Source organism: Juglans microcarpa x Juglans regia, chromosome 1D (assembly GCF_004785595.1).
Source record: "Juglans microcarpa x Juglans regia isolate MS1-56 chromosome 1D, Jm3101_v1.0, whole genome shotgun sequence".
Taxonomy (NCBI): Eukaryota; Viridiplantae; Streptophyta; class Magnoliopsida; order Fagales; family Juglandaceae; genus Juglans; species Juglans microcarpa x Juglans regia.
This window is the reverse complement of record NC_054594.1, coordinates 42,486,942-42,500,245: the sequence shown is the minus strand read 5'-3', so window position 1 is coordinate 42,500,245 and position 13,304 is coordinate 42,486,942. Positions and strand designations below refer to the sequence as shown.

Genomic DNA, 13,304 nt, shown 5'->3' with positions numbered 1-13,304 from the left:
CATATAGAAACTATTGTAATGGGCTGAAGTCATCATTAGTCTCATGTCTCATGTGAAAATGCTATGCTTACCGTTGGGTTCTAGCTGGCAATTTTTTATTTATTTTAAATTTCATGATTAAATAAGTACTTTTTTAATAATATTATAAATTTATTTTTTAAAAAATATTAAAAAAAATACATAATGCATTAGCGGGAGGTCCCAGTGGTGGTGTAGAACCACCTTTTTTTACATAACTTTTTATTGCTAAATTAACGAGGAATGTCAGAATTTTGGAGAGTCTCTGAACCTTGGTGTGTGGGTTCCACGTGCCCACAAAGCAATGAAAGAATTTTTTCATGTCACTGCCTATATGAGTTGCTTGTGGCTATCTATCTCACAATCTTTGTACTTTCCATTGCTGAAAGATTTTGAGAAGAAGAGTACTATACTTATAAAAAGATTATATAAAAATAATTTCATAAATTGATGTGGCTCTATATGAGCCGTCAAATCTGCATTATAATAAAAGTAATTTTACAATCTAACATATCATATCAAAACACGTCAGTTTGTAAGATTATTTTTATGTAATCACATTGTGGTTAGGGTATTTCTCTTTTGAGAAAGAGGAGGATATAAGACTCTCGTTGAGTAAGTTCAAAATAGCAAAATACAGTGCTACCCTTTCTTGTGTATTTTGTGATCGGCATGAGTAACTGTTGGGAAATCGATTATGTCCAATTAGCCGATTTATTATTAAAAAAAAAAAAAGGACAAGACAAAACACAACACGAAGAAGCAAAGGACGGCACCACCAACTCCTACAACTACAACCCAATGAAAAACTCCAGGTGAGTGTGAGGCCATTAAACGAAACACTATCAATTCGATCTATTCTAGTTCCTGTTGTCCCTCTCTCTTCTCAAATCTGGTTCTATTATCTGATCGTGCACTTCAAGCTTCTCTTTTCATTCATTCTTTTTCTTCCTCCTCCACTCTCTCCAACTACCCTTAAAAAACTGATGCTGCTACTGAAATTCAAACACCACTTCCATTAGCTCAACCAAATCCAGCAACCTCTCTATACCGCCGCTTTCATCGCTTTGCAGTGCACGGTCGCTTTAATTTTTGGCCGCTTTCACAGCTTCATTCCTATGCTCCAATCCAAACACATACACTGATTCATTCCTCCTCCACAGATTCGGAGGCTTATTCCTCGACCACGGCACCATTCCTTTTTCATTTGTGTCGCTAATTTTGCCTAAGAGTTGCTCAGATTCTGCTTCGGGGTTTAATCTCGGTTTCACGTACTTGGGAAAGACATGCTCTGTGAGTTGGGAAAGACAAAGGGCCTCTATGATTTGGAAGAAGACAAATTTGGCTTATTATTGGTTTTGGATTGGGGAAATGAAAACATTTACAATTTTTTTCCACGTGGGACGCAGTTACGCCACGGTTCCCTTCGGTGGTTGGGTCCAGCATTTTTGTTCTTTTAATGAAATGCTTGCTTGCTTATAAATAAATAAAAAAATCCAATTTAATTATAACACCAGCTGGCTCGAACTTTTTCTTTTTATTAAAGGAGAGCGTTAAAGCAACATTTAAAGCATATATCTATCTATCTGTAGGGCTGAACTTTTTGAAGTTGCGTTGCTTTCCCGACCATACTCTTCAGCCAAAATTTGCCTTTGAAAGAGTTTCTATGGTGAAACAACTATGTAGAAGAAGGGAAACATAATAAAGGATCGAGGTGAAGATAAAAACGGTAAGTTGATCATATCGTTGGTATTACAAAACAACATCCTCCCTCAGCTACATCAGCCTACATCATGATATTTTCATCAAAATTTCCCCACGCTAACTTCAAAAAGAATACAACATTTGAAAAGAAGAAAAAAAAAATGAAGGCAAAATAGATAATAAAGCATACCGCTATCTTACCACTTCACTGGAGTACCAGAGCTATACTATACACGCATGGCTATAAAAATAAATAGGGAAGACTTCAAAGTGGTATTGGGTTGAAAAGAAACTACTTCTGCCGCTATCTCCCTTGGACAAGGCCACTGAACACTTGGCTGTTCCCTGCAAGAGTTGCTTCCCACTCCACAGAGGACAGGAGAATCTGTGACAGGGAAATCACAACTTGCTTCATGTCAGGACGTAGGATGGGATCCTCATCCACACATTGCTTCGCCAGCATGGCCACCTAAACAAAGAGAATGACAAACAGAAAATGAGGTGTAAGTCACTATAGCACGACTTCAGGTGCAATTAAAAAATTAACGGAATGGAAGTGCATATTTCCTAAAGAATCATATGACTTCCCTTGCCAGAAAGTTGTTAATATAAATAAAGCATCAACACCCAGGTTTCCATAGCATGATAACTAGATATAGATATGATTCCAAGCTAGAGAAGATATATCGGATCACTATATAGCAGGATAGAAGCAGGGTCCCTTTCTTGGGTGGGAATCAATTGCAAAACCAAACCAGATATTCAAAATCCAAGCAATTGGTGGATCTTAGTGCAGACCAATTTATTGGTATAGATTGTGCTAACCCTTGAACAGATCAATTTGCCAACCCAATTTATATGTTAAGTTTTGTCAGAAAACCATTATAATTTTCTCTTCTGATCATCCCCCTCCCCCAAAAAATTCCTTTTTGTATTGGACGGGGTTTGGTAAAAACTGACTCTTTCTCCCTAGGAAGGCTGCAATCATTAGATTCTTATTGCCAAATTATTAATTAAGAAAAATAAACATCTATCTGCAATGAAAATACACAAACAGAGACCAAAAGGTGATTATAGATACCTTAAATACACAATCATGTGGATACAATGCCATCATATCTGGATCAATGTAATCCTTCATGCTTGACAGACTCATGGAATCAGGTGAGTTCCTTAGAGCTGCTAACATCTGAAATTTCACACAAGCTTCAGAAAAGCAGCAACCAACAGGCATGCTCGCACAAGGAAACAGTTCCAACATACAAACAAAACCTTTAGTACTACAACTTCACAAACAATACAGGCAAAGCATCCTTGTATGAGAAAATTGAAGGAAAAAACGAATCATTCACAAATCTAAGGCTTTGCAGAAATCTAAGGCTTTGCAGAGTGACTTAGATCAAAGTTAAGTACAACATATTTAAGCCCAAAGATTGGAATTTAAGTGACTTCAACAGATTAATCTTCTCAGTTCCAAAGATACCAGAGGCGCAGAGCGTTATGGTGGGGAAATGCTTATTTGACGGGAATACTTATAAAAAAACTTATTTGACAGGAAGCTGTTAATCACTGTCTCAAGCCTAGTCTTAAAAAAAACTGGAACCTCAACCAACTGTAGTGAGCATAGCATTTATCCTAGAGAACCAAGCATTGAAGTATTCACAAGGAAAAACTCAAGCTACTCTACAAAAGACTCTTTTATCTTCTGTCATTCCAGATTCAGTACAATGAGCAGGTCAAGTCATGTGGGTTTAAGAACATTGAGGGGATGCTTGGGGAATGAGATGAGATAAGAAATCTGTGAATAGTAGTGAAATGATTTGTGAATAGTAGTAAAATAATTTGAGTTATGATGTTTTAAGGGGTTTTGGGAAAGGAGAGAGAAAAAGGTAAATAAAAATATTATTAGAATATTATTTTTTAATATTATTTTTGTTTTGAGATTTGAAAAAGTTGAATTGTTTTTTGTGTTTTGTTTGGAAGTTTGGGAAAGTTGTAATGATTAGGTAATGATTAAATGAAAAAGTTGAAAATTTGAAATTAAACAGTATATATTTGAGTGGTGTTTGGATGTTGAGATGCGAAGAGATGAGATGATATGATATGGGATCGGATAAAACCATCTTAACATTCAAACAACCCCTAATTCACAGGAGAAAAAATTTCATGAACCAATCATACATATTATTTCTCATTGGGAGAACTTACAACAGATGCTAGTGAGCGTCTTTCAGGATTTTTCATCATCACACCTTCTGTTCGTATAATTGCCTCCTTCCCTGATAAAATTTCAAAAAGAACAACACCAAATGCATAGACATCGCTTTTGGTGGTGGCAAGACCATTACTCAAGTATCTGCATGGAAACAGGAAAGCAATTAAGCTAGATAACCTTCTTGTTAAGGACCACAGTAGCCAACTAAGTAGCTGCTTACTCTGGAGCCAGATAACCAAATGTACCAACAACTTTGGTTGCTGTAGCTTCTCCCTCACCTTTTTTTCCAACAAGTTTTGCCAACCCAAAATCTGAAATCTAAATGCAGATGGGGAAAACATATTTAGTGGGATGGACTACATGCACATAAGGACTATGCAAGTGTAACAATGAGTGTGACTCTTCGAACCTTGGCCCTGAAGGTACCATCAAGTAAGATGTTGCTTGTCTTGATATCTCGATGTACATAATGAGTTTTAGTGTGCTCGTGGATGTATTCGAGACCTCTAGCAGCATCAAGAACAATCTGAACCCTCATGATCCAAGAAAGTGGCGTATGATCTACAAGCAAATGAATCCCTTTCAGATTTTAATAGTATATATAAGTATGCATGTGTCATGCATGCAAGGATGTCATTTTGCAAACTTGGAGATCTAAAAGCCAAGAACTATGCACCATGCCTTGACCTTTTAAAAATGCCAGGTTTAATGAGAGGGTGTTCCTTGTATCCCTAGTCAATCATGCTTAGTTGTTGCTCTTGAATATGTCTCATGTACCTGGGCTATGCCTAGTTCTCATCAATAAATCCTTATTTACCGATAAAAAAAAAAAAAAAAAATGAGAGGGTGAGAGGATCAGGAAATTGATTGACAGAAATTGTGCACATATTTCAATGCATCCACAGATACCATTTTATTGAGAGTCAGGCATGCACAAGCCTCAACAACTCCTAGTGGAAATGGATTCAACCCCACTCAAATGTCTGGCTTAGCCTAGTGTTAGTAACCTTCAAATCTTTAAAAAAAAAAAAAAAAAACTGCTAGACTGTGCGCCCACAAATATGAATCTCACATATACACCAGCAATAAACTCCCCTCACACATGGGCATGTCAAATAAAATTAAACCAATTGCAGGCCTTATACAAGGAGACAGAAGAAACTAACAGAATGGGGATTCGCAGGACTTGAACAAACCACCTCATACACTAGGCTCTCATATAGGATGTTTAACAGAAATTGGACAAACTTCAATAGTGGGATGGTCATGACAACCAATCATCCAGTTTAGGGTATGGTAGTTCAAATTTATCCCAAGTTTGGAAAGACAATGCAATCAACACCATACATTAGGGTGAGAAAATATAATATACCTTGAATTTCATTTCATGATGTAAAATACATTTTAAATTAGTTAAAAGTATAACATACCAGTCATCACTCCACTACCGGCTAAAAATTTGTAATTAAGTCACAATAAATAATTTCAAAAAATGGCCACAAAATCAGCCAGTATATCGGCCGACCTGATCTCATTAGGCATTTAAGGCGAGGCTGAACCTTGTTCTAAAACCAGGGGTGAAGGACTAGCTGGATGTCCCCAAACCAAAAAATTGCTCCCACTAATTACAACATCAATTTTGTGGGACTTCTTTTTTTTTTTTTTTTTTTAAAAAAAATAAGTACATCAATGTTGTGGACATTTTCTAATGTTTCAAATCCACTTTTATTTCATTATAATTCTCACGCTAACTTGTTATCATAAATTGTCAACATATGTAGCAAAAATATTTGAAGACAAGTAAGTATCTGTATCAGAAACTACCTTCCTTGGAGCTAAAAAGTAAAAACACATTTTTGCTTGAGCTTTCTGTATCTCCGTTAGAGGGCTGGAACTATGTTAAGTGTTCTTTATTTACAGTTGTATACATACTAGTCACAGCAAACAAAATCCTTCTGATTAATTAAGACACAAGTATTCTCATAGGGAGTGATTTTATCGAGTCTTAAAGAGATGAGACCTCTTAAACTATTTAAGTCAGTACAACTAATTTGTTACAAACTTACAATAAAATATATGCTCGGCAAAGAATTAATGTGTATTCTTACCCTTGTTATGAGGATCATGCAAATGGTTTCTAAGGGAACCCTTCTGGGCATATTCGTATATAAGGAAGAGCTCATCGTCAGTAGCAGCATAGCCAATCAACTCTACCTTGACAAAATTAATCCAAAGCAGGCGTCAAAGCTTTGAATTGCTGAAAGCTACAAATTCCAAAGCTAAAAGATACTCGGTCATTGTTATTGCTACAAAGAGATTTACCAGATTTGTATGATGAACCTTGCACAGGACTTTCATCTCTGCCATGAATTCCTTAGTTTTTGTAGCAGTCATTCTTTTAATAGCAACTTCCTGGAATTATTCAAATCTATTACTAAGTTCACAGTGGAAGCTTACTTTAGACAGACAGGAAATCAGAGTTATTATGACAAAAGTAGAGAGCTGTTAACCTGGTCACGAAGGAGGGCATAATACACAGAACCGTATGTTCCATGCCCAAGAAGACCTGACTCAGAGAATCCATCGGTTGCAGAAAAAATCTCATCATATGTAAAAACCACAGGCTTCTCCATGTCAAACACATCGGTCCCTAGAGCTGCAAGAAATAATATAACACCACCAGTGAGGTATCCCAAGCATAAAGACAATAAGAAAAATATCATAATAGTAGATGTCTAGAAAAAGCATGGCGCGTGGCAGGAGCTTAAGATTAACCAATCAATTGCTATCCCAATTTTGCACAGCAGGGTTATGAAAATCTAAAATTAAAACTATTTTTTATAAGTAGATCTAAAGTTAAGCTTCATCATTGTACATGGAATAATTTACAATTATGATCATCCATGCCACAAGAAGAAAAAAACTAGACATTTTTTCCCCTTTAGCAATGGAAGCAAACATACAGAAAATACAAGATTAGCATTTCTGCGAGACTTGGGCTACGCCATATAGGTAGTTTTGCAATTAGTTTCCATAATTCATTCCTATGAACCCAATTGAGCAGGTATATACTTTTCTTGTTAAACCAATCAATTTAACATATTGCCCTGCTATAAAGTACACATTACAAACATTTGGACAGCGCAACTTCTAACTGAAACCTCAGGAACTGGGTACGATTTTGAGTCTAGAAAAAGTATTTAGGAAAAAATACCTTTTGGAGTAGTAGTCTGGCGGTTGCTAGATTCCCCATTAGTTTGCTTCACATCCTGAGACTTGCAGCAGACGTACCTTCCTGAAGCACAACAAAAACTGGGCTTTCGAAGAATATGAAACTTGTGAGAAACTTGGTCATCACGATCTTTTGTGCGACTCCTTTCAGCTTCAGTGAACCATTTTGATAACCTCAAGGAAACACAAACAACTATGCTTAATACAATCAGTGCCAGACCAATCCCCACACCCCCAACAATCCATCCATAGGGCATATGATCCTTGTGATTCTGTTGATTACCTGCGAACGAATAGTATCGAAGCTATTATACCTATAAGAAATAACTGCAACAGCATGACGCCTATGTTTAAGAACGATTGGAAGACCTTGGGAAACGAAAGAACAAGCTGGAAATTATTTTTTAAAAAAGCAAATTAAAATAGGAAATTAAGAAATCACACAAAACCAAGATACTTCTAACCCCAATCTCAAAAGGGAATGCCTTAGTTCAGTATCATTAACATGATGCACTGTGCCATAAATTGAAAATACCAAAATAACTATAAGTATAACTAAATACTTAGCATTATTCATAGCCAATATGTGTCTCCCCTCAACAGGGATTTATATGCAATTTTGTAAGAACTCCACCTTGTTGCTAATAAGTATGCAGCGAAAGCAACTTTGTTTAATTTATACATATGCAATGCATACTTGAATGTTAAGATAAGCATTGCTCATTTACATTCAGACCAAAACAGTTTTTACATCTATAGAATTGTAAGCCATAACTCAATTATTTTTTATTGGAACCAGAAAACACAATTATTATTGAAGTAGCTAGTTGTCATGTTTTAACAATGGTATGCAGGACAGAACAGAACAAACACTTTGCACCATTCTAGCAAAATTCTTTGAATGTTTTGATGAAGATACTGTCATCGATACCTGAGAAACTGTCAACAGTTGGAGAGGGAACAGGAGTGGGAGGAATATCATTTTCCAGGGGATAAGGCTCACCAGGAACTGAAAAATGTAAATGTGAACATTAATTAACATTAATCGTATGATTAAGATAATGATGGAACATCAACTCTGGTTTGCAACTCCAATATTTATAAGAAAATGTATAAAATTGATACATCATTAAAAAAAAACTAACATAAAGAAATCACAAGTGTGCAGCCAATTACAAATGTTCTCTCCCCATTATGATTAAGCCAAAATAGTTCTAAAACCATTGATAAGTTACGCGCTGGCAACAGATTTACTTATTATTCGGTATTTCTTCAGTTCTTCTAGCAAATAATGTAGTTTACTCTTTGTCCCCAACTTAGACAATTTGAGATCCTTCCTTTCGCGCATTACAAAGTCTCTAATACCAATGACGTCAATAGGAATCCTGACCACAGACTTGCATCCCACAAAAATTGAAGCCAAACCCAAAATTCAAACCTTAACTTTGTTAATCAAGAATTTCGTTACCTACTATTGGTCATGCAAACAATATATAACCACTGCATTTTGCCCCCAAAGAACCTGAAGATTTGATTGGCTAATATAACCCGAACCCATGGAAAGTTTCAAATGCAAACCATATGAAGCAATAACAATGACAAAAACAGTAGAGAAAAAGAAACAGACTAACCCGAATTCAAAGGAATGTGATAGAGAGCACCCACAGTGACATTATCAGGATCTTCGATCCCATTCACTTGCTCGATGCTATCCATGCTCACCCCAAACCGGCTCGCCAAAGACTGTACACTATCCCCATCTTTCATCACATAGCTCAACAAGTAATTCCACAACCCACTGGAGCAGCCACAGAAGAGCCTCAACGAAACGACAGCTCCGACCTTGGCCCTCCTCGAAGTATTGGGCAACAAGAAAGCCAGGCCATCGTATGCGTCGAAAGCTAAGTCATTGACGAACCCCTCGTTGGATCTCACCGTGAACGTGGTGTTGGTCGCGTACTGCATAGTGGTGCGTAAGCACGAGCAGTTCTTCCGGATGAAGAGGTAGTTAAGGCCGTCACTGCTCTCTTCGACAGTAATGTCATTGGGAGGACATCGAACATGGATTGGATCACGGCCAGGGTCTGGTTAGGTCGAAGCTTGAAGGCCAAAAAGGACGTGCACAGGCGCGTGGTGTCCGTACAGTTCATTGGGGACGGGTACGAAAATAGAGGGTGAATTTGGACAAGAAGTAGAACAAGAACAAGAACGAAAGAAAACAAAAGAGACGCCCGTAGAAAACTCATGGTCCAGCAGCTAAAATTTAAGCTGGAAAACAACGATTAGAAAACGAAATCGATTAAAGAAGTTGGGCTAGATAGACGAGGAAAATAACAAGACAGAGTCAGAAGGTAAGAGAGAGAATCCTAATTTTTGATAGGAAAACAAGTAGTTGAATATGGAGGAGTTTGATGCATCAGAGGGGGCGTGAAAGAGGAGGACAGGGAAAGAGGAGTGAAAACAGAGCACGTCTTTGGTTTGGTTACGGTGAGTGTGACAAGGGTAAACTGTTTTTCTCTGAGCGTAAACTGCTTGTTACCAAAACTAAACTAAAAAAACATGACAGAGAGAGAACGACTCTGCAGTAGCAGAGAAAGAAGCAGAGAGCGTGGGGAAGAGAGTTCGCACTTTGCAGACGCACCAAGTGCAGATATTTGGAGTGCCTTTTTTTCTGTTTTACGAAATCACCCTTACGTTAATTTATTAACACGTGCAATTCGTTTAACTTTTTTTTTAAAATATTATTTGTAGATGAAAACACAAATAAATTAAATAAAATTAATTTATAAACTGATATAATTTTATGAAATCTATTAAATTTATTTTTATTATAAAATAAATTTATAATCTAACGTATCATTTTAAACCATATCAATTTGTATGTTTACTTTTATATAATTATTTTATAATTAAATAATTTTCGACATATATTTTCTTCAAAGTTAAAATTTAGGATTCATATTTTTGCTATAATAATAAAATATCAATAACTGTTTCTTACATTAATTTATAAAATAGTTGTAATTTTATCATTTTTCCTTTTAACTATATGGTTAATAGTTTTGAAGCCTAAAAATATTTATCTTTCTTTTCTCGAAATATATGTTTGGAGAAAGAGTATTTTTATCCACAATCCATTATTATAATTTCTTTACAAATATATCATTTGATTTGCATCATTTTACTTGCAATACTAATATTCTGAAATTATTTTATTTTAAAATTTATAAAGTAAGTGTTTTTTAAAATAATTTACAGCTTAAATTAGTGATAATATAGAAAAATATTTGATTGACGTAGTTATATTTATTTAACACTTAATAAAATAAATAAACGTAGAGGAGTCGTAAGTAAATTGCTGGAAAGGGTAAGGCTAAATAGGGAAAATAAGTTCACGGGGGAATGGTAACGAGGCCAGCTATGAGGGGAGGTCAAAAAAATAAAAATAAAAAGGTTTGGGCAGAAGTTGCGAAGGGCTGGCAAAAGGATGAAACACAGTCGGGTTGGTCCCACAAAGTCCCGCCAATATTTCCAAAACTCGCCGATGAATTGCCGAGAAACCCACGGACTCGTCGTGTCAGAGGGTAAAATAAATAAAAACTACGTTGACTCAAAACTTTGACCTCAAGTTAACCGACAACTCACACATAGATGCCATAGGCCCCGATCGTCTACAGTGTACTCGACCATTATTGGATAGTCCAAATTTTCCATTACAAACAGCGGTTTAAACGAATTATCAATTAATAAACGCACCCGAATGATTATTACGATGATCATGATTTCAAACATGACTATAATAATGTACGTACTAGAATGGAGTTCCTCGGGTAATGCCGATACATTGAATGAGGGTTGAAAACTCGGGGACCCGCTTCTGACTGGGGTAGGCCCGCACAACTGTAAAAATATAATATCCAGCCTCAGGGGACAGAGAGATCTACCCTGCAGCAAACGCAAGATATATTCCAACAAAGCCCAAAAATAAGATTAACATATATAGATATATATATACACACACACAAGCACACACAACAACTTTTCCACTCTCAACCTCACGCACCATTCTACATCACACTTTTTTTATTTTTTATTTTTTATTTTTTATTTTTAAAATTATTTTCAAAATTTTTTTGATTTTATTATTATTAAACTTATTGAATTTTTCGAATCATTATCTATATTTAATAATAATAATAAAAAAGTATGGTATCTCTTACCAAATATGTACGAGTAAAATGATAAATAAAATTTTTCATATATATATAGTAATGTTATATACATAAAAATAATCTCACAAATTAATGTGATTTCATTTTATCCGTTAGATCTATTTTATAATAAAAGTAATTTTATAATATGACGAATCATATCAAGTCATATCAATTTGTAAGATTATTTTTATATAATTTTTTTACAATTAGAATATTTCTCATATATATATTATTTATCATGCAAGCAAAAAACTAAAAAAAATGTTAGATTAATATAATTTTTGGAGATATTTTTAGGAACTCAGGGCAATGTTGGCACGGAAGGGGGAAGGAGGGGCAGTAGGCCAAAAAGAAAGAACATGCATGGAGTTTCTTGATGTGTATTAATGAAAGTTTGTTTTGAAACTGTCTGTGCAGTAGGTAATCAATTATACGTCCAGACTGGACATGCATGTCGTACAGAAAAGCGAGCACTATTCTTTTTGTTTTATAAATTAGTTTATGGGTAGAAGATCAATAATATCTGTGCTGGAGAGGCCCCCACTACAATTGGATCGATCTTTGTCCGGTGTTTGGTTGTATGTATTTGCCTGAAAGAAAGGGTGGTAGGTCCCTTTTTTATCAGCCACTTTAATCAGGAGGGCTGTAGCAAAAGTTTGAAGTTAGGAGAATACTTTAAATTTAGGCTTAATTTACTGCTGTTTTATTATTTATACCTTGCAGAGAGGAGCTCCTAGCAGGTCCTTGATTTTTGCATCTTTTATGGCAGAATTCTCAACAGATAAAGAGTTTTTAATGGGTTGGATCCAGCTTTTAAACAGACAGAGTCCAAGCCCATATTTTGTTATGGGCTTGTAATGTTAAGGATTTGGGCCATCCATAATGGGTAGACCAGAAAATAAAATTGAGAGGTCACTGCTCCGACTCGTGTACAATTATTCTATTTGATAGCCCAAGCCCAATTTTTCTCATGCTAGTCGGCAGTGGATCACTTTAGGCGGCCTCTTTTCTTCTTTCCACAATCGGAATATTGAATAACCCATCTAAATCCTCGCCTGTCTTTTTACCTTCTGAAGCAAAATCGAAGTGCTAATTTAAATGCTATCAATAAATTTAACAGATTGGAAATGTTCGAGCAAAATAAAGGTGGAACCATTACTCCAAAGGTGTCGGAATTTTTAGCAATTGGCATATCATGCCCCATCTGATCTAATATAACCTAGTAGAACCAAAATGATTCTGACAAGATTTCTGGAAGAGAAAAGATACTATGCCGCCCATACTTGACCGCTATAGTATATCATTGAGTATTTTTTTTTACTTAATAATTAAGAAAGTGATTTGTATATTGGTGTATTTTTTTATTTTTTAAAAAATTTAAAAATATTAAAAAAATGTGAAAAAAAAATAACTAGAGGTATGAAGGAACGGTTGACAGCAGACTAGCACCGCTCTTTCTAGAAAGTTTATCTTAGAGTATTTATTTAAAATGGTAGTGCTATTTTTATTTAAAAGCCTTTTACAATACACACCATCCATATTGTATAATTTGATTTTTAAGATTTAAATTTAAAAAATTATCTTTTAAATTAAACTATGTCACGTAAAATATGTATTGTATAAAGACTTTTAAATATAATTATTTTTAAAAATTTCTAGAGAATTGTAAACGGATGCGAATCCATGGGCTTATATAAGTTTTCCACATTGCTGAAAAGCACTGTATTTTCTTGCAAGTTCTATGTGGGTTTTGGACCCTAAAGAACAACAGCCAGCATATGGGTTTCAAAGATCAGCACTCGCGGCGCTTGGGCTCAGATTTTGGGATGGCTAACTTCCTCGGCTTTCTCTGTCCACATTGATTTTGAATAGCAAATTTCATTTTATCTTGCCATGCTTGTACAAATGTACTCAGTACCTGA

General features: G+C 35.4%; 1 protein-coding gene across 1 annotated transcript; it reads right to left on the bottom strand.

Moving 5' to 3' along the window:
• Positions 1-1,733: 1,733 nt before the first annotated feature.
• On the bottom strand, positions 1,734-9,796 carry LOC121258545 (lysM domain receptor-like kinase 3). The gene is given in 12 exon segments (XM_041160084.1): positions 1,734-2,191; positions 2,804-2,911; positions 3,931-4,078; positions 4,158-4,255; positions 4,347-4,498; positions 6,046-6,151; positions 6,260-6,349; positions 6,448-6,593; positions 7,152-7,451; positions 8,100-8,177; positions 8,800-9,213; positions 9,216-9,796. Coding segments are annotated over 12 exon segments (2,004 nt in total). The 5' UTR covers positions 9,415-9,796; the 3' UTR covers positions 1,734-2,026.
• Between the last annotated feature and the right edge of the window lie 3,508 nt (positions 9,797-13,304).